This window comes from Centropristis striata, chromosome 4 (assembly GCF_030273125.1).
Source record: "Centropristis striata isolate RG_2023a ecotype Rhode Island chromosome 4, C.striata_1.0, whole genome shotgun sequence".
Classification (NCBI taxonomy): Eukaryota; Metazoa; Chordata; class Actinopteri; order Perciformes; family Serranidae; genus Centropristis; species Centropristis striata.
The window spans coordinates 13757118-13778665 of NC_081520.1; the positions used below are offsets into that span (position 1 = coordinate 13757118).

The 21548-nt window shown below is 40.4% G+C and overlaps 1 protein-coding gene across 1 annotated transcript in view; it reads left to right on the plus strand.

Moving 5' to 3' along the window:
* Window positions 1–643: 643 nt before the first annotated feature.
* frem2b (FRAS1 related extracellular matrix 2b) overlaps window positions 644–21548 on the plus strand; it is a 53245-nt gene continuing 32340 nt past the window's right edge. The window contains exons 1-2 of the mRNA XM_059330611.1: window positions 644–5806; window positions 6927–7016. Of these exons, the coding sequence (XP_059186594.1) occupies window positions 796–5806; window positions 6927–7016 (5101 nt within the window). The 5' untranslated portion in view covers window positions 644–795. The remainder of the gene's footprint in view (window positions 5807–6926; window positions 7017–21548) is intronic.

A 21548-nucleotide genomic window follows, 5' to 3' on the forward strand; every position in this document is an offset into this window, starting at 1 on the left:
ACACACCACTATACTGTACAGTATACTGTAGTGACACTGTACATACAATACAAAATTTGTATGACCAAAGAATTTCATGACAGACCAGGCTTTCATCAGTAAGAAGAAGGTGGAATATTTTCACAACACCGAGAGTAGTGTGTGCTGCTGGTAAGGATGTGTGGAGCATCCTCCCTCCTCAGCAGCACAAACCACAAGAGGGAGACAAAGCTTTTCTCCTGCTAGATTATCAGTGAGGACCCTTTTATAGAACTGTGCTTCGGATTGCTTTGCCTTGTTGAGTGGAATACTCTGGAATGAGTGAATAGCTTTGATTAGAGAAAAAAATGTTAATTATTTTAAACAACTTCTAATAGGGTGAAAGTAAGTATTTGTCATGTAATTCCTGCCTGTTCTACAGGCTATAAATCTTGCCTTATGCCCAAACATCGCCTTTTTTAATTTATTTTGATTCTCTCGTTCAGCCTGATGAGGTCCAGCCCACGCGGCATCGTTTTGTCTGCACAGAATGACAGAAGACATGACCATTGAAAACCTGACAAACGCATTCCAGTGGAGATATTAACCAATCGGCTCAGAGGAGGGCGTAACTCTCCTTACTCCAGCAAAGCAGGACTATGAAGTTTATGTTATCAGTGTACAGCTGCTGTGAGAGAATGGTGCACCTTAGTGCCCATAGGTGCGTGTTATTATCCAACTCTGGTTTTTTATTCTTGCAACTTTAACCTCCGTACTTAGTTTATAAGGGTGTATGCGCAAAGTTAACCGTGTCTCCGTTGCGGTTTCACACTACAAATGGCTTGGATTATTCCCCCGCATCTGCACGGGACTGGCGCTGCTTTTGTTCTGCTTGCAGTGATTCTGACAGGTGATGCAGTCGCACAGGTTTTTGACAGCTATGGATTATCATACGCCTTGAGGTCTGAGCTGTCAGAGGACACGATATTGGTTGCCAATAATGGGATCCGTGTGCCTTTCGGGAGATCAGTCTTCATTGATCCCATCAACGATCTGGTTATCCAAGTTCAGCCCGGTGATAGATGCACTATAACGGTCCTGGACAATGACCCCTTGTCTCAAAAGCCTGGACACCTGTCTCCGAAAAAGTTTCCATGTGAATTTGGCCCCAACGACGTGAAGTATTCTCACTTTGGCTCCAGGAGTCCTCCGAGGGACAGAGTGAGATTACAACTCAGGTATGACACCCAAACGGATACCATTATAATACCTTTTATGATGGAGGTGGAAGTAATTTTCACACAGCTGGAAGTGCTCACCAAAAATATGCCACTCACTGTCGAAAAACTGCTCGGTACAAGTAACCCCATCGATAGAAGAATATTAGAATTCACTTATGATAAAAGTGCACAACAATGCAAAATAGCCACTCTCTCCAGGGGCAGCGTGCTGCCAAGGTATGGGAAACTTGTGTATGAGGACAGCCTCGGAACAATGGTGGACTGTGATGAATTTATTAAAATGAACATCCGTTATCAGCACACTTTTGCTTTGAAGTCACCCAACAGAGATTACATTCCAATGCTTGTGGAGTTACATGATAAGGAAGGCAATTTGCTCAAGCAGGAATTTTTCCAAATTTTGGTAAGGATTAAAGATGGAGAGGACAACACAGCTCCCAAACCCAGTTTTGTGGCAATGATGATGATGGAAGTAGACCAGTTTGTAATGACAGCGATAACCATGGATATGCTGGCCGCAGAGGATGTTGAGTCTAATCCTGACGAATTAATTTTCAACATCACATCCACCCTGTCCTTTGAGGAGGGCTACATTGTGAGCACAGATGATAGGAATTTACCAATAACCTCATTTTACCAAGGAGACCTCAAAGACTTGAAAATCGCCTATAAACCCCCTGCTGTGGATTCAAACACTGAGCGGATTTTCCAGATTGAGTTTGAGGTTGTGGACACAGAGGGGGCTGTGTCAGACCCTTTTGCTTTCATGATTGTTGTTAAGCCTATGAACACATTGGCCCCTGTGGTGACGAGGAATACTGGCCAGTTGCTGTATGAGGGTCAGTCCAGACCTCTGTCCAGTTCACAAAATTTGGAAATCAGTGATGAGGACAATTTAGACAAAGTCAAAATCACTGTTATTGATGGGCTGAGACATGGAGAATTAACTGTTCTGGGCACGTCAAAGAAATTTTTCACACCAACTGACCTCGACGCTGGAGTGGTCATTTATCAACATGATGGCAGTGACACATACAGTGATAATATTATTTTCAGAATGACAGATGGCACAAATGAGGTGGAGTTTCTGTTTCCTATCACTGTTGTGCCAACTGATGATGAGCCTCCCATAATCAATGCCAACACTGGTTTGGTTTTATTCAAAAACCAAATGATGCCAGTCTCCTCACTCATGCTCAGTGCAGCAGACATCGACTCAGAGGATTCCTCAATAAAATTTACAATAGAGCCTCCCTTTTCCACGATTGGGCAGGTGTTGCTGCGTCAGTCTGAGGCCCCAGAGGATCCATCAACCTGGAAGTTTAATACAGAGGATGAATTGTATGAGAAAGTAGTGACTGAATGGCTGCAGCAGGATATTACTGATGGTAAACTGTTTTACAAGCACACTGGGCCTCACAGCACCAGCACAGTCATGGATCAGTTTGTGTTTCGAGTTCAAGATGACAATGACCCCCCAAACCAATCTGGTGAGAGCGCATTCATTATCAAAATCCTCCCTGTTGACGATGTCCCACCTGAACTGTTCCCTGGCACGACTCTGCAGATGACTGTGCATGAGTATCAGCTTACTTACTTCCGAAAGAAATTCCTCCGTTACACCGACCTGGACTCAGAGGATCGGGATCTCAAATACACAATCATCCAGCCCCCGACGAATACTGATGAGAATAACCCAGTTGTGTTGGGAGCTCTAGTATTAACTGAGAGGCCAAACACGATAGTCACAGTTTTCACTCAGGCGCAAATTAACCACCATAAAATTGCTTACAAGCCACCTGATCTTGAGCTTGGAATTACCAGTCATGTTTTGCAGTTTCAGTATACTGTTGAGGATGTTTCTGGAAATATTGTAGAAGGCACTTTCACTATATTTTTAAAACCTGTGGACAATAAGCCGCCTCAGATAACCAACTCTGGATTTACTGTGCTTGAACGCGGGAGACATATCATTACAAGTAGTGAGCTGGACACCTCTGATGCAGATACTGACAGCAAACAGATTTCCTTTACTATTACTCAGCCTCCACTGCATGGCCAGTTTCAGTTTACATTCACTGACCTGACAAGAGGAGACACTTTCAGCCTTGATGATATTCGAAATGACAGAATTTCTTATATCCATAATGGAGATGAATCTACAACTGATTTGATACAAATAGATGTCAGTGATGGCATCCACATTGTTCCAATTACTATAAAAATTAATGTGAAGCCAATTGATGATGAGACTCCAACTATTAGTCTCCCAGCTGGCACTATTGGCTCCTACATAGATGTACTGGAAAATGGAGCAACAGAAATAACAAGTAATGTAATTCAGGGAAGAGATGAGGACACAGATGACCTTCGTTTGACCTTCATTGTGGAGGACCCACCATCCTTAGGACAAATTCTGGTGAAAGGTGTCCCCTCTGGCACATTCACCCAAGCTGATATAATTAACGGCTTTGTGGTCTATGCTCATACCAGTGGGGAAATAGGCTTGACCACAAAGGAGGACTTTTTCAATCTCACTCTGACAGACATGTCTGATGAGTGGACTGTAGGAGGAAATAAGATCACAGGTGTGAGAGTGCATGTAACTATTCTTCCCCTGGACAGCCAGGCACCAGAGGTCTTCGTGGGGCCACAGTTCACTGTTGTTGAGGGAGAGAAGAATGTCATTCAAATTCTTCATATTAGCGCTCATGATGCAGACACCTCTAACGATGACCTCCTTTGTACAATCATTGTACAGCCGACTTCAGGGTATGTGGAAAATATCTCCCCTGCTCCAGGCTCAGAGAAATCCAGGTCTGGGACTGCTATTAGTGCTTTCACCATCAAGGACATCAGACAGAATCACATTTACTATGTTCAAAGCATTCACAAAGGAGTTGAGCCAGTAGAGGACAGGTTTACGTTTAGATGCTCTGATGGCATCAATTTCTCTGAAAGGCACTTTTTCCCTATCTCCATAATCCCCTCTAATGATGAAAAGCCAGAGATTTACATGAGAGAGTTTGTAGTTATGGAGGGCATGAACATAGTCATCGACACGCCCATTCTGAATGGTGCTGATGCAGATCTCCCCTCTGATCAGCTCACATTCATTATTACCAAACCTCCCAAGCACGGATTTATTCTCAATCAGCTCACTACTGGCACTATCCCTGTATCCAACTTCACCTTGGATCAGATCAGGGAGGCCTCCAGCATTGTGTATGAGCATGATGACTCAGAGACCACAGAGGACAGCTTTGATATTGTTCTCACTGACGGAAAGTTCAGTGTAGAGAAAACAGTAATAGTTATGATTATCCCTGTGGACGATGAGACCCCGAGGATGGCAATCAATGACGGCCTTGAAATTGAGATTGGTGACGTGAAAGTCATAAACAGCAATATTTTAAAAGCTACTGATCTGGACTCTGAGGATGACACGCTAACTTATATTATTCGCTATGGGCCTGGTCAAGGGTATTTACAGAGGGCGACACCTTCTGGGACATTGCAAAATATTACAGTTGGAACGAACTTTACACAGAATGAGGTGGATCAAGGTTTAATTGTGTACATCCATAACGGGCAAGAAGGGGTGCGAGATCTCATCAAATTTGATGTGACAGATGGTATCAACCCTTTGATTGACAGATACTTCTATGTCACAGTGGGTGGCATTGACATGGTTTTCCCAGATGTGATCAGTAAAGGTGTATCCCTTAAAGAGGGTGGCAGAGTTACTCTGACGACAGACCTGCTCAGCACCAGTGACCTCAACAGCCCTGATGAACACTTGGTTTTCACAATCACCAGAGCTCCCATGAGAGGACACCTGGAGTGCACAGACACACCCGGGATGCCCATCTCATCCTTCACTCAGCTCCAGCTGGCTGGCAACAAAGTCTACTACATCCACACATCTGATGATGAGGTGAAAATGGATAGCTTTGAATTTGAAGTGACTGATGGCTACAACCCTGTTTTCCGCACTTTCCGCATCTCCATCTCTGATGTGGACAATAAAAAGCCTGTCATGACAATACACGGCCTGGTGGTAACCGAGGGAGAGAACAAACTCATCACACCTTTTGAACTAACGGTGGAGGACAGGGACACCGTTGACCGCCTCTTGAAGTTCACAGTCACTCAAATCCCAGTTCATGGTCGCCTGCTCTTTAACAACACCCGACCTGTCACCTCCTTCACAAAGCAGGACCTGAATGAGAACTTGATCAGCTACAGGCATGATGGCACAGAGAGTGCAGAGGATAGTTTCTCCTTCACCGTCACAGATGGTACTCACACAGACTTCTACGTCTTCCCCGACACAGTATTTGAGACTCGAAAACCTCAAATGATGAAGATTGCTATCCTTGCAGTGGATAACGGGGTACCACAGATTGTGGTAAACAAGGGCGCCCCAACATTACGGGTTCTGGACAATGGTCATCTAGGGTTTGTGATCACCAGTAAGACTCTTAAAGCAGAGGACAGAGACAGTATTCATGATTATGTGACCTTTCGGATTATTGTGACCCCAGAACACGGCTACCTGATCAACCTCGGCAAAGGAAACGCCACTATCACCACCTTCACCCAAGGTAAGAGAGCTACATTTCAAACAGCTTTGCAATCCTGTGACATTCTGTCAGATTTATAATGTACTGCAAGGACTCACATTGAAGACAGTTTTAATTCTCTTGAGCCCACTCTCAAACTCATTTTACATTTACTCACTCTGCTAAATGCACTCCCCTGTGATGCCTGAAAAATGCTGAGTTCAAACATAAGGTTTTTGTTTTCACTCAAGAGACAGCCTATTTACAGAGATGAAGTATGCCAGTGCCTCAGGCTGACCAGATCTCACTAGAGGAGTGCATTTTTCAAACAGTGCCTAATATATTTCACTTTAGGAGAGAAGTGATGGTGATTTGTACATTATCAGAGTCATATTTTTTAACAGAAGGAAAGGGGATTACAGGCATGGTGATAGATAGGTGGCATTCATCACAGAAGACCACTGGCTTCGCAAACATTAAGCAGACCAGACAAGTGTCTCTGTAAATCTTGGTAAATGCTTAATATAAGGGTACTGTAGAAGCATCAGTGTACAGTCAATATCCATGTACTCCCTGCTTTTATTTACAGAGTCACTGTGAGATGCTTTCCCCAAGAGGCCTGTTCAATATTTCAGGAGTTCTCACAAGAGTAAACAGACACTAGACAAATAAAGACACTTTCTCCTGGGCATTTGAAAATCATGGCTATGCATTGTTATGAATCCGCCCCTTTGAAGGGAAATGTTTTGACATCAAAAATTGAAGACAGCAAGGGGTGTAAACTTCACTATCCTTCAGATCCAAGGCTATAAAGAATCCTGTCTAGCACCACACTATCAGGATGGCAAACAGACTGCTGTGATGGAGCTCCACAATCAAGCTATTCTTTATGTTCTGTGCCATTCAGAAGTCTAATAGATATACAGCCCTTGTAACTGGGCACTTTCTCCTGTCAGATTCCCTTGGCACTATGTAGTGGGCGCATTTCATCACGCAGCCTCAGCCTGCTTCTTATAGCAGGTCTCAGGAGCATTTATTGACAAATAGTCTGTCAGGAAAAAATTGGACTCATTTACCCACTTGTCATTTCAGCCAAACAACTTATGTAAACTTTTATCAGTAAGATATCATGTATATTTATGCAAATGTTTCTCTTTTTTAGCTGAAATTGACGACATGAACATATGCTATGTTCTGAAGGATGGTGACAATGCTACAAATGACATCTTCTATTTCTCCATTGAGGACAGTGGTAAGTAAATTTACTTGAACATGATCTCTTGAAATTATGTGGTAAGCACAACATTAAGATTCTGACTTTTGATGGTGGCATATTACATTTTGATATGCTGCCTTAAATTTAACCATAAGAAAATTATTTAATTAAGAAGAGAAAGCAATTACTTCATAATGTGCCTTATTTAGCAAAATTACTACTCAAGCAAATGCTGTGTGTGCAGGTGTTCAAAATTTCAGCATGACTAAATTATAAAAAAGGCATGCATGTGAACAAGAAGGACATACAAATATACTATTTATAGATAAGTTTGTTTTTGTCAGGCTCTGTTGATTTCCATGCAAATAGTTCTGCCAGAAAATCTGAATGTCAGAGCTTCCACTCGTATTAACCCTTTATAACCTTAGCTATCAGTCTTGTAGCACCACACCCATGATCTCCAATTATTTTTTCAACGCAAAGGCCACCTTATTTAGGAAGTAATGATTGATTAAGCAAGTAAGTAATTAGTAGAACAATTAGTGAAGCCTTTCCTTCCACTGTAGATATGTAATCAGGAACAGGCCCAGTGAATGGTTGGAGGCAATCATGCCGGTGTTGCCGATTAGCAGAAGCAGTGTGTCTGACAGTGTGTCCTTTCTGCTACCCTTCAGCCGTGATGAGTGAGCACAAAGGACCTCTCTAATAGGGGCCCTCTTTTCCCACAAGCACCTCTGTGGGGCCCAGTGTACATTTTCTCATCTCTCGACTCGGGACTAATCTGTGGCTTCAGTTGGATAATAGACAGGTTAACACTGCCAACAGGTGGATGGGGTGCTAATGAGTGATGACTAAAATGCAGGGGACAACTCTTTATCAGGGGGTGATACTGAATGAGAGTGCTTTATCTGAGCTGATGGCAAATGCCAAGCCCATACAGAGCTCTTCTCTTGTTGAGTGAGGTTCAGTATGGTCCCTTTATTATTGTCTCAATTGGGTTATTTGTCATGGATCCCTTTAGATTTTTATCCCTCTGTCACGTTCTTCCTCTTCTAGATTACTTGATGTTTATCTCCCAAAGATGCCAATAAGTTTCACTTTTTCCAGTACTCCTTACAATCATTTATCTTTAGACTTGATACAAGGATTAAAGACAGAAAAAAATCTTGTTTAGTCCTCAATCATAGTTACATGTTCAAACAAATAAAACATGAAATTGCACTGGTCAGACACATTGTGTATCTTTAAAATGTCATTCTATGCAATGTGAATGGTGTTTTATAGTGGCACATAAATGGCTTGACAAATTGATAAAGAGTCTTGTTGGATGACCCAGCCATAAGGATTCGACACATACTGCACTGCAGCTTGTGAGGCAGTCAGTGAACATTTTTTTAATAAGATTTAAGCTGTGCTGGTGGCTGCCCTAAATCCCCAGACAGAGCCTCCAGCTCTTTGAACAGTCGTGTTGGAAAAGAGCTGAATGGTGTACACTGGCACACAGCTGCACTATGTCATGTTCAGCAGTGGAAAACATTCTCTTCCTCACTTCAAGTTCATTGGGAAATTTACCAACTGCACTTTGCATTTTTAGGGTGAAAAGTTACTTTTCATGTTGCAGCTGCTCAGTGGGATTCCAGGAGTTTTTGCGAACAGCTGTGATGAACCGTGAATGTTTGCACAGTTTTGAGTACATTTGTATGATTGCTGATCATTATTTGTGACTGAATACTTACAGAACATGTAAACAATACCAATAGATAAGATTGAAATCTGAGCAGTAGCTTTTGATTATAATGCTTTTCTTCTTTTAAAACAACTGAATAGTTATTTTATCTATAAAATGGCTATTAATAGTGAAAAATCCTGAGGCTTTCAATTTCATCCAACCAAACCCAAAGATGTTTGGTTAGTTTCCAATGGTGCATTTGATAAGCTGGTAGCAGCAAACTTTACAATGATTTTTCCAATACATTTGTAAAACTATTTATCAATGTCAACTCTAACTGTAAATATTTTTCCTCTTGGTTGACTAATCAATAAATACACCAACCATCTCAGCACTAGATATTGGCCCTGACATTACCTGTTGTCTTTGCTTCTGGTCAAAGATGAGTCTACTGTACTGAGATCAATGCCAAACACAACTGATTGTTATAGGATTTGTGCTGGCTCCATTGCCAATGCAAAAATAAAGTGACTTACAATGTGCACTTAGTACAGGGCAGGGCACTAATTTAATCCTGGCATGTTTTTTTGCAACTGGAGAATGAATGGAAAGTGGCAAGCCATTCATTACGCTTAATCCAAATACTTATGGCAGTTGGACCACAAGGCTTTTTTAGCTGTTGAGGCTGTTGAAGTTGTTGAAGCGGAAAGCATAGTTTCTCTGATGGATTGTCTCGGTGCAGGGCGCAGTCTTAGCTCTCTTAAATTAAGCTGCCAGGGGGTGAGTTCTTCTTGGCAGCGATGTGTCATTTAAACTTGGAGTGTTCAGAGTCTTATTTGATCTATGTTGGACCTCACCTACTCTTATCCATTGTTTGGAACAGTCCTATTTGAATATTGGTTGCAATAATGACCTTTGCTTTAAGTGGCCAAATGTTAATGATTTTATAAGAACTGCTAACACGGATAATAAACTCTTAGTAGACTGTTTTGTTTATGTGGATAAATTGTGCTTTTGTAATTTATATATTAAGAGAAGTAGCTTTTTCACTGAATTAAATTGGCTGCATAAAGACACCAGATGGGCTTTATGCCACAAATAACAACATGGCAATTAGGCCACATCCCAAAATGCTTATCATTTTTAATTAGTATGTGTCACAATAAAAAACAAAACATTTTTCTCTTTATCTCAAACATTACCTTTAACCCCACGGTGGGGAAACAAACTTAATAACAGTGCTGAAATAACATCAGAATTATACTGCACATTCTTTGTAATATTCTAAAACTTTATAATTATGGGTAACTTGTGGACTTATGGACTTTGTGTTATTTTTTCCTGTCTCCGGTTTCTTTTTCATTTCAGAAATATTGCACCACTGTATTTTTATGGCTTTATTTATGTGCTTTTGCCAAAACAGAGATAACAGGGCTTATTTTCTCAGAACTGCTTGTGTGTCTGACTATTTGTCAAGCTTGTCAAAGCTTTGACTGAATAATCACAGAGGCCTGAAATTACACATATTAATTTGTGGGTTTCTGTTTACCATTTTGGAGAAACATCACACCTGGATGTCAAAATCACGAACAGAGGCGTGGGCCAGAAACATCTTAATTACTTAGAAAGTGTCTTGTTTAGAATATGATTGGTATCTGGATGTTTGTGTATCTCTGTGTGCTGGCGAGGGGGGCTCTTGTCATTCTAAGTCAGTTAATTGCTGTGTTTTGGTGGACTCCAGCCCTCCCCTTGTCTCCTGGGGATTCAGGTGCATTCAGGTGAGCTTACCTGAGCACACACAAGCCCTGGCATTCCCAGGCAATTGTTTGTGGAGCAGAATCCCCTCCTGCCTCCAGCCAGTCAGTCAGTCAGCATCAGGGATGTTCCTACTGACAGACACACTGCTGTGGCCTTTGTTTTTCATTCCTGACACTCACTACCATCTCTTTTTTTTCACTGAGCTACAAAGGGACTGCAAAAGATCATTGATTGTTCACTTCATAAAAATATGCTACTTCTCAAGGTCAAACCCCAAATATATGTCCAAAGTTTCCTTGTGTTTTCATCTGGGTTGTGAGATGTGTTTAGTATGTACATAGATTATGAAAATCAATAATTCAGATTTATAGACGGGTAAAATTCCTGACTGGAACATTTTCCCCTGAAACAGAGAGGAATGTTTCTCCTTTATAGTTTTCAGTGCAAGTCTGCAGTGCCCTTCTCAGAAAATGTGTTGTGTTTGTTATTTCTGCTTTGTGTAACAAGATAAGTTCAGGTCAGCCTGAGTACCTCGGCCTGATAAATCCTCTCAACCATTTCGGCCTTAACATCTGCGGTGTAGATCTTCTACATCTTCTATGTTATCGGTGTGTAATCGCCTGTGACACTGAATGCATACTTGAATCCATCTCTCTTTTCTCCCCTCCTGTCTAATCCCAGGTTAGGAGGGATTATCTTTCTCCCCATAGCGTGCTAAAGCATAACAAAAGTAAGGGGGGACATGCACTCACATGCAATTGTGAGGTGAATATATACTTGCTGTATCCTATAATATCCCCATCACAGCCCAGGTGATGACTCTGCAGTTTCTCTGTGTGTTTCTATCCTGTTATTAATGAAAATGTCTCCACTACACTTTTCTTGGGGGGTATAACATTCCTCCGTCCTTGGACCTATAGTGTGAATTATATGCATAAAGTATCCTGTAAGCTCCAGCAAATTACATAGCTTTTCCAGGTTGTTGTAATAAAGGGAATTTTGGGGCGTTAGGTTTTCTTCACAGTCCATCTGTGCTGCAGCTAATAAAATATTAGGTAGTCATTTTATTGTTTTGGAAAAATGTTTTGTGATAAAACACCTGGAAGTTGATTAGAGGAGCTATTCCTGGGTAACAGCTGCTTCACTTTGGGGGTGAAAAACTAAATTACAGAAAGGATTTAGGCAAATCATTTTAGATGGAGAGTGATTTGTGTGTCTCACTGGTCCCTTATGTCCTTAGTCGCTAACTTTGAGTTATAATTTTCTCACAGACTGCACTGCTGTTATATTTGCAGTGTTTATTACCCAGCACCACTCTTTCCATTCTCTATATTCAACACTACAAGGTGCATCTGTAAATGTATTTTCTGTGAATGTGTGTGTGTGTGTGTGTGTGTGTGTGTGTGTGTGTGTACAAGGAGAAGTAAAGTAAAAGCATATGGAGAGCATATGGAGAATGCTGCAGTGACTAACCAAACAAGTGAGGAACCTGTGCTCATCTGTGAGGGGATAAAACGTTCATTGTGAGCTAACAGACCTTAGCCAATGTAATTCTTCTTAGAAAAAGATTAAAAAGCTATTATTAATGATTGGCTCGTTCTACAAGGCAAGTAAGCCAAATCATGTCAATGAGAGGCCTCATTCTCATATTATGAATAAGTCAATGAAGGTTTTCTGTCTTCTTTGGGGGTGTTTCTTGGCTTAAGTCTGTTTGATTACTGTCAGTTAGTTTTATGCCTCTTTTTCTCCATTGTAGTTACTTTATCTCCTGAGTGCTGATTACTGCTAAATAGTCTGTGTTTAGTCATAAAAGCATCCTATTTTGTTTGAGACATATACTGGGAAAAGAGAGCCCTAAATGTTTTATGATAGACAATGCTTAAAGGGGACAGCTCATGTGAGATTTGGGTAAAATATGGCTAAAGCTTCTAAGACCCTCTCTCCATGATGCGCCCTCATTTTCCCTTTGGGAAACAGAAGGGGAAACCCTGCTTGATGATTCCCTTCCTCTGTCTTTTTATGCTGCCAAAGACAATTTGTGGAGCCAAGGTTAACAAAGCAAAGGCAAATTCTCAAAAGTATAGAAACCCCAGGCCCAGGCTTGTTCCTTGGATGATGATACGTGTCGTCATACCTGCCTTAGGATATCAGTCTAGCAGAACTGGGGTTGTTCAAGCAATGAGTTTGTAGAAAATCCCTCTTTTGTGGAAAAAGCTTGCGGGGTGAAGTTTGTGTTCAGTTTTGACAGTCAATAGTCCCATCAAATCTAGAAAACCAGATGAATACATTATAAAAGATACACATAGCTTTCTAGCACTGGCAACAGGAGAATTTATAAAATGTGTAAAATGGCATGGGAAACTGAAATGTTCAGCCAGATTAAATTATATTTTCGCATATACAATGAAAGCAAAATTGTTTTGGGAGCATTTAATTTGGGTCTTGTGGCCATAACATACCAAACAATTTACTGAGACTATGTTTTGACAAATATGATATTTCCAAAAACAGCAGGAACTCTAAGAGTCAGTGATGACACAGTAGCTGCTGTGACATCTCTCTTTTCACTGTAGCAGAGCTTTTGTTCAATTTTGCAGAATCACTCTGGATAATGTGTTTTTGGCCCCCGAATCCCAGCAGTGGGCCTGAGCTGCTCCTCTCAGCCCTGCTGCATGATAAGCCGCTGACAGCTGGGTTAGGCTGTAGTGTCACAGCTCTCTCCAGTTTAGCCTGGGTTACAAGATTGAAACCCAATGCAGGGTACATCATCTTTGTAGATTTTTTTTAATGCACAACAGTTACACACATACACAGTTGCACACAAAAATCCCCCACCATCTATCCATCTTGAGGCCAGCTGCCTGATCCCATAATCAGAGATGAAGCTGGCACTGCTAAAGCGTTGCATCAAGATGCTGGGCATCAACTACAGTTTAATTGATAACTGCTTTGTCTTTGATTTCAAGCTGTTGTCTCTTTTGATTAGACTGCTATGATGTAGGCCAGGCAAAAACCCTGCTCCTTTCATTTTGATATCATCAGCATTTCAGTATGCCAAGAAAATATATACAGTAGAGGGGAATTGAAGATGTTACACAGTTTGAAGCACACTCTCTTGAGAAGGTTTGCATTTTATATTCTCCCTATGAACATGGTTGGAGTGTGTCTTGAGAGTAACAGGGCTCTCATCTGATAAAAGGTGCTGATGAAATCCTTCGGGGATTCTGTGTGTGGATCAAGCTCTCTCTCACCACCACCTCCACCACCTGCTTTCCTCCATAAGTGGAGCCTGATAGGCAGGATATGAGAAGCCATCTCATTGAGAAATGGGAGGGAAAAGCAGTCAGAAGAGATGAAAGATAGAAGTGCTCTGTTGGTCCCAGTATTGGTGGGGGCAAGGCGTCAAGCTGCTTCCTGTCGCCTGTAGCGATGGCATGAATGTGCTGATGTGCAGTTCCCTCTCTAAACACCGCCTGTGTTGACATGTTGTGAGGGCTCAAATGTAATAGGTGAGCCCTGCGGGTATGCAGCCTCATCTACGTATGAATAAAAATTATTTTGATATTTGCTCTTGACTTGATTAGTTTTTGGCAAATGGAAAGTGATTTTTTTGGACTAATCCATGTGGCTTGAGGAACATAAAAGAACAACTTAAAAACATGTCTGGAACAACCAGAGAAATGTCCAGAGCTCAGATCAACCCTTCCCCCATAAGGAATAGTGAGGAATGTCTTGCTGCCTGAAATTAACTAGACCATGCCTGGGCTTATCTTGGTTTTCCAGGACATGGGCTTTAAGTGAAGAGTTACATATTAGCAAGTAAAGGGGAAGAGGGAAACAAAGATAGGCCACAGAGTGCAGGTCTAGACCAGCAATCTGATACAGCGGTTACATTTAGCTCCTTAAATCCCCAAGTAATTAGCAGAAGCTATTACAATTACCACACAATTGTTCTAGGTTATCACTGGTCAATAAGTCATGCAAGAATAGTGTTTCCAGCACATTGTGTTTCATTACAAGGACAGAACATATAGTGTTTTTTGGACCTTGTGAAACCCTTGGGATAGTCAGTTTACATATTTAATTCCCCCTAATTTACCTTCTAAATAGGGTTGATCATTTAATCATCAGTTGACCATCATTTAAGGGCATTCATTGTGAGTTAAAACGTTTTTGTCCTTCAGATCCAATAGTTTTCTGTGTCTGTGAGATAGAACTCATCACATCTTATTAATCTATTCCATTTCTCAGGGGATGTGCTCCTTACACCAGGTTTTGAATGTTTTGTTTGCTTTGAAAACCCAAGGTCTGTGTATGGAAGCCCGATACAGAAAGCAACTATTTGAAGCTTTGTTTTTGTTGATGTTTTGACACATTTGATCCAGTGCTGTGGTTATTTTTCAAAGTGTTAAGATTGTTTCTGAGCTATCATAGTTGTTATCTCTACCTGTCTCCATCAGTGAGCATCAACTTGTGAGTGATTCTGCTCTTTGATACTACCATCATATTCAATATTGTTCAATGCCATTTTAAATTAATTTGCTAACTTTATGAGTGACAATCGATTATCAAGCACCAACATTGTTTATTGGGTGTCTTTGGAGACTTATTTGCCATTTATTTGCCCAGGAGATAAAACCCACTTGTTGTCAGGTGTCTTAAGATAAAACGTTGCTGCTACCTTTTTATTTTTTGAATAATTGCTGTTTATATAACATCATTATAGCTTATCACAACTGCCAATTGAATACCCAGTTGATGGTGTAAACAACTTATCTGTATAATGCACCATTTGTCAAGTTGCATGTGTAACATCTAATTTACCACGTGGAGATCAATAAAGCATTATATGTTACATAAACTTCCTGTCAACATAGACATGCAGGGACAATGGTAACCCAATTCGAAGTTTTGTTGTTTTATTAGTAAGCTAGAATAGGCTTAGTGCTAATGTTGCTTTTTCAGCTGATGGGTTTTTAATTTTAATTTTATGTGTGACTACATTAGTTAACTGGCTGCAAATCAAATTTCCCTCTGAGGACAACAAACATAATGAATGTAAAGATTGAAAGATTGTGATCGGTTTAGATTATGTGGTTTAAAACTTTGCATTCAGTTCAATACCGAGTAGACCATTTGACCAATTGCCTAAAAAAGACAATGTTGAGAACTGAACAATATAAACTTTGACAATCATATTATGACAAACAGAATAGGGTTTTCTCTTCAGTTACTGCACCAGTCTATCTTATATTCATAATCAAAACATATTCCTATACTTTGCCCAAATGAAAATGTTATTAATGGATGGACTTTGCTATGCCTTGGAAAGGTAATTGCTTACCTAACTCAAGGGCAGTACATCTTAATGGCAAACCTCACACAGCATAATGCAATAGATGCCCTCACATTATTACTTTTTCATGAGATATGATTGGACAATTGAATATACGAAAATGACTCGAGGGGATACAACTTTCTAAATGTTAATTGCGTGGCCATTATTATACTCACAAAAGTCGAAGAAACTATCCCTGCAACTACCAGAGTGTCTCTGACTTTTTTAAATTCACATTCTCATACAAAGACATCCAGAAGTTACTTTTACAATGACTCAAATACAGGGGAAAATACTGGCAGTTTGTGTGTCTAAATGGAATTTTGCAAACATCCTTAGAAGCAATATATTTTTTAACATACCTGAACATATTTTTGAACCCTGGGTTTGTTTTGCTACACGGACTAATCTTCGGTTCAATATTACAAGAAGGAAACAATAACAACACTAAATCCTCAGTCATTTTCCCCCCTCTTTTCATGAATGCAGACTAGTATGCTTATCTTTCACATGCAGGTTTGCACAGTTCTACTTGAAGGCTCCTTTTCACCAGTCATAAACAAAGAACCAAGAGTCATTTAACACTTCTTTAGGAATTACCATTTCAGCTTTTCAGGGAGCATTTTCCTCTCAGGCAAAAGCCTTTCTACATGTGAGGATTTGTAAGTAACAACTGTGAAATGCAGCTGAAACATGTTGTTATAAATGAAACCAATGGAGGCCCGTTAGAACAGCCTCGACAAACACCCTGCTCTATTAGTATGGAGCTCATGAGTCTGTGGGACTGGGATGGGGTTTTATATTCTATGGCCTCACACTGCTGCTTTCAGCAAACAGTCCACCATTATTCGATCTGACAAGAGAGCAAACACTGTGCATTCAAGGGTCAAGAAAAAGCACGTCCCCCTCTCTTTGTCAAGTCCCTTCATCCTGCATCGTTATGTTGCTTTGTTTTCTCTCTCATTTTCACACTTCCTCTTGTATCCCCTTGTTATTTCACTACCTACTTTAATTTCTATTCAGTCACCAGCAGCGTTGGAGAACTAACATGCATTTAACACATGCACTTGTAACAATGCAAGCCTTTCAGCTCCTGGGATGGAGACAAATATTTTGTCTCCATGAGCTCATCTCTTCCGTCAGGAAATGTGTGACATGACTTTAAAAATATTGTTTGTTTTTTCAAGCTTAGCCCAAAAGAAGTGTAGCATCATTTACAACTCAAAACTTATTCACTAAGTTGTTGTAATGCAGTAGATTTTGTATATAATGCTCGACTTCCCCATATGTGCCTTTTCCAGTGGGTCACAGATTTGCCAAAGCTACTTCAGCTTCTTTGGTCTAATAGTTTTCAGGGTGTTCATACTGTACGTAATTGACTGGTAATGAGCGAGAAACTCTTGATTTTAAATCCACAATGACCTTTTCAAGTGAACGTTGAAAAAAGCCCTGCAGCTGCTAATTCAGCCTTTTGTTGTTATTTCCCCCGCTATTGAGAGTTCAGCCTTTTGCTCTCTAAACCGTGTGGCTGACTGTTAATTAAGACACTTGAGGCTGCATCCTCTTTGACAGACAGGAATGCCATTCAAGGGCAATCAAGGAATACTTTGTCTGACCTCACCTATGCAATCGAAGCAGGCAAAGCCCTCAGCAATACATTTTATACTTCTTTTGGATAAGCTCCAAAACTCAAGGTTGGCTAATTGATTCATGTATCACTTCTAGTGGGATACAGGAAAAATACAGATAATTTTTTTTCCATTTTCAGGTGCAATAATTATCATTCTGCTGAACAAGGCCAGACAACACAAGGCGTCTGAATGTCAATAGCATTGTAACATTTTTCAGTTGCACTATTTGTATTGAATGGAGATTCGATGTAAATCTTTCAAGATGGAGTTAAAAGAAGGAAAAACTTGAACACTAGAATGGAATAACTTGTGCCCACCCAAGTCTGAGCAGTTAATTTTAAAGCCCTAATGATGAAGCCATGATCAGGGATAAGTCCTGACCTTGGGTGCTTGGCAGTACACCCTGTGCCCTCGATTGAGAATCAGCAAACCGCGACCGAGCAGATCTTCTGCGCAGTTGTGCATCCAGAGTTGGCTGCTTACTAATCCTTCAGGTGTTTGGAAAGATTCTGTTTCAACTAATATTTCCAGGCGAGGCTAATAGGATTAAACTTAAAAACCCAGGATGTTTGCTTGTATGGGATGCCATTAATTTCTAGGCACTGAGAAATAATGACCTTAGCAAATATCCAAAGGGCACCGTATTGAGTTGTTTTTCCATTTACTGTTTGGCTTTTTTTCAAATGTAAAACCATCGATTAATATTTTGGAACAAATTCATTTTGAGTTCCACAATAACTTTTTGAAGAATCTATCCCTCCAGCCAATGTGTGGGTTATGTGTTCGGTGTTTTCAGTAGCGGATAACAAATTACGTCATTTGTGGCACTGTGTGAGGACACTAGAGCGTGAAGCAGACTTCCAGGACAGGAGTGACCTTTCCCTACAATCACTCTGTACAGTATTTCCTTTGACACAATTCTCTCCTGGGTCACAAATAAAGGAGCCCCATCTGAAATAAAAGCTTTGGGGAATTCCTCACTGCCTTTCCACACAGGGGGGAGGACTCCTACATCATGACCCAGCAAGAAAGTCACAGTGCAGTTTCCACAACAACCTCATGCTGCAATTTGGAATCAAAACCAGAAAGTGTGGGAACAGAGCGAAGGTTGTTGCTTAGGTTAAAACATCTCTTACTGTCAATCATATGAAGGGCAACATTTTTAAGAACATTTCAGCACCTTTTCTGACTCACAGAAGGCACACTTAAATCTTGAAGTAATAAGTTAAGTGCTTTACCTTGAATGACTTTCTGTGAATGTAATGGTGCTGCATTCTCAAAAATATGCTCTTGTTCCCATGAGCGGTTTAGTTTCTATACTCATCCAACCATCACCGTTATGTACTGACTCTGAGCAGCTCAAGTAATAGTTTGTCAATCTTAATGTCAGGTTTTCCCTGCATAAGGCAGAACAAGGGAAAGGATATGTGATTGATGTGATTTATTTCTACACTCATAAAATGGTTAAAATATGATCCAAAAAGCCTGCAAAATTGCATTGTAATTTCCTCACAGCGAGCATAACAAGATTACTGTGTTCCCATAGAAATGAACAGGAATTCATATTTCTAAGCAGAGGTGTAATGCATAAACACTTCTTGGTTATTGCATTTTTAAACACCTTCAAAACAGCTTAGGCAAATGTTTATTCACAATATGGTCATTGAAAGATTAAGAAAAGAAAGCAATTCCAGCCGTTGCATGGCCTATTCCAAATTTGGAGAGAGCACTGAGAATTAAATCACCTCTATAGTTGTGGTTCATATGTTAATCTCAAAGAACGTTCCCTGCTGAGAGCAAAGCCTTGCTTGCTTTAAGCCTTGCATGGCTCTCTGACCCAGCACTTTTGTTCACAAGTGTCTGTGGCCTTTCTTTCAGGCCCCTGAAATGTCGTCTCAGAGTGACCACTATGTCAGAGCGGACACAGAGGCGACACCAGCCAGAATAGACCCTGCAGAGCAGCCAAATTTATGGCAGACCAGTTCCCTGAAAGGCTGTAGAAAAGGGTTTAGGGCCTGTGAAATCATAACAGTTCTAAATCTTTCAAGCCGTGGCCAACTCGTTACTGCTGATACAAGGCTTAGGGTGATTAGACCATATCGCTCTCTCTCTCTCTCTGCTCTGCCATGTGCTTTCTTTCCTTCAACAGGATTATCATATCCCCTTTCCCTTAATTGGAGAGGTGAAAAGTATGCTGGTATTGTCTGGTACATTGTGTAACCCAGAAACAACTCATTTTACAGAGTTAATATAAGTTGTGATGATAGAATATATTTTCTTTGTCAAATGCAACCGTGATACTACTGCAGAATTTCAAATGAACAAGATTAAAAGTTCAGAGACCCGCTAACGGCCTCTAGAGACTAGAGTGTTCAGTCTTAGATGGATTAAAAGTGACAATTTTCTAATTTTAGAGCCTCACTGTTTGTGGGGCTTTAAGTGTAAAGTTTTTGCTGTAGTTGTACAAGAGAACCTCATTGAGTGATACAAATGGAAATGGTTCTTCCTCTGGTTATCATTAATAGCCAAAGCTAATATTTTTTTTGTTAAAATACAGTACCTTGTAAGTGGCCAAAGTTTAAGTCAAGGGACAGGATCACCCAAATGACTATGACTATTCTTAAATGAACCCAGATTAATCTAAATCTTGCTGGTAGTCTGATGTCATCAAAATGACAAAGTCATCAAATTGACCATAAAGTTGGAATAAAATATTTTTTTTACCTCTTTCCATGAAATTATTGTGACAATGTGATTTATTCTGGCAAAATAAAGTGTATATCTTGTCAAAACTTTATTAATCAATCTTTTCCAAACATATCACAATGAAAATGAAACCACAGTTAACAGAGGATTGTGTCTTGAAACAAAATTATTCCAACTTTTTGGGCGACTGTGTCTATTCAGGGGCTTCAATAACTTGTGTAATTATTATGAGTGAACTGGCTTAATCGTGGTGCTTAAATGTGCTTCACAAAATTTTGTGGCTTCTGGTACAGGTGTGAAGTCTCCATATCAACCATTTTGTTATGCACCTTAAGTATTTGTATGTGTGTATATAAATAAAGCATGGGGAGATGATCTGCTCATTTACCCCTGATGCAGGGTATACTGTTTGTAGTATGATTTAATATTTAGATATTTCACTGAGTTAACTTTAAAAACATTTCATTTCCCTATCATTAAAGTTCCCCTCATTTAAAAGAACAGTAAAATTGAAAGTTTAATGAAAGCTTGAGCTGACTGGCTCGATGAGCTCAAACTGCCGTTCCACATATGAAGTACATTATGGGCCCTAAAACTGCTCTGCTTCCAGTCTCCTTTAACTGCAGCCTTCAAGAGTTTTGCTAACGGTAGAAAAGGGGTTATACTTCACCAGTATTCAAATTTAATGCCTTTATTATTATTATAAGAAGCTCCTGTGGCTTGGTCTTCCTGTGTGGTCTGTTTTAATTGCATTTTCAATTCCTTGTGAATCACACGCCTAAAACTAAACTGAAATATCTAGTCTGTGAGCACTTTACTGATACTGTACCCAATTGTTCATTTACTTCTATAGCATAGTCTTTATTGTGCATATAATAGTTATTGGAGATCATGGAAACTGTTAGCTCATACAGTCCATTTGACGTGTATGATCATTAAGTATTTTTAGATGTATTGTGTCTATTGAACAGGATTCACAGGCTTGTCCCAATTTATCCTGCCTAATCAGAGTGGTGCTAGCTCTGTGGGCAAAGGGCCGCCTGTCTGTCTGCCTGGTTGAAAGAACAGATGAGGGTCCATGGGGCATCGTGGCCTCATGATGCTTCATGGTGACCAAATAAGGGCTGTCTGCAACATGTATGCTGGGAGGAGACAGGGGCACTAAGCTGGCACAGTCCAGTCTCTCACATTCTTTGGCCTCTTTCAAAAGGCTTCTGTCCCTCATCACACATCTACTATGTGAGTGGACAGAACTTGTGCAGCTACATGAACTGAACAAGGGTTTTTGTGAAAGGGTTCCTGTTGAAGGCTGGTTTTGGTCAGTTGGTTAAAATAGTAGAAGTTGACAGTTATTGACACTAATATGTAGAGAGACTTACCCTACGAGTGCTAAAAGTTTTTGAGAAACCAACAAGATGGAGTGCAGACAGGCAGTCCATTAATTCAGTGAATTAATTAAGATGACT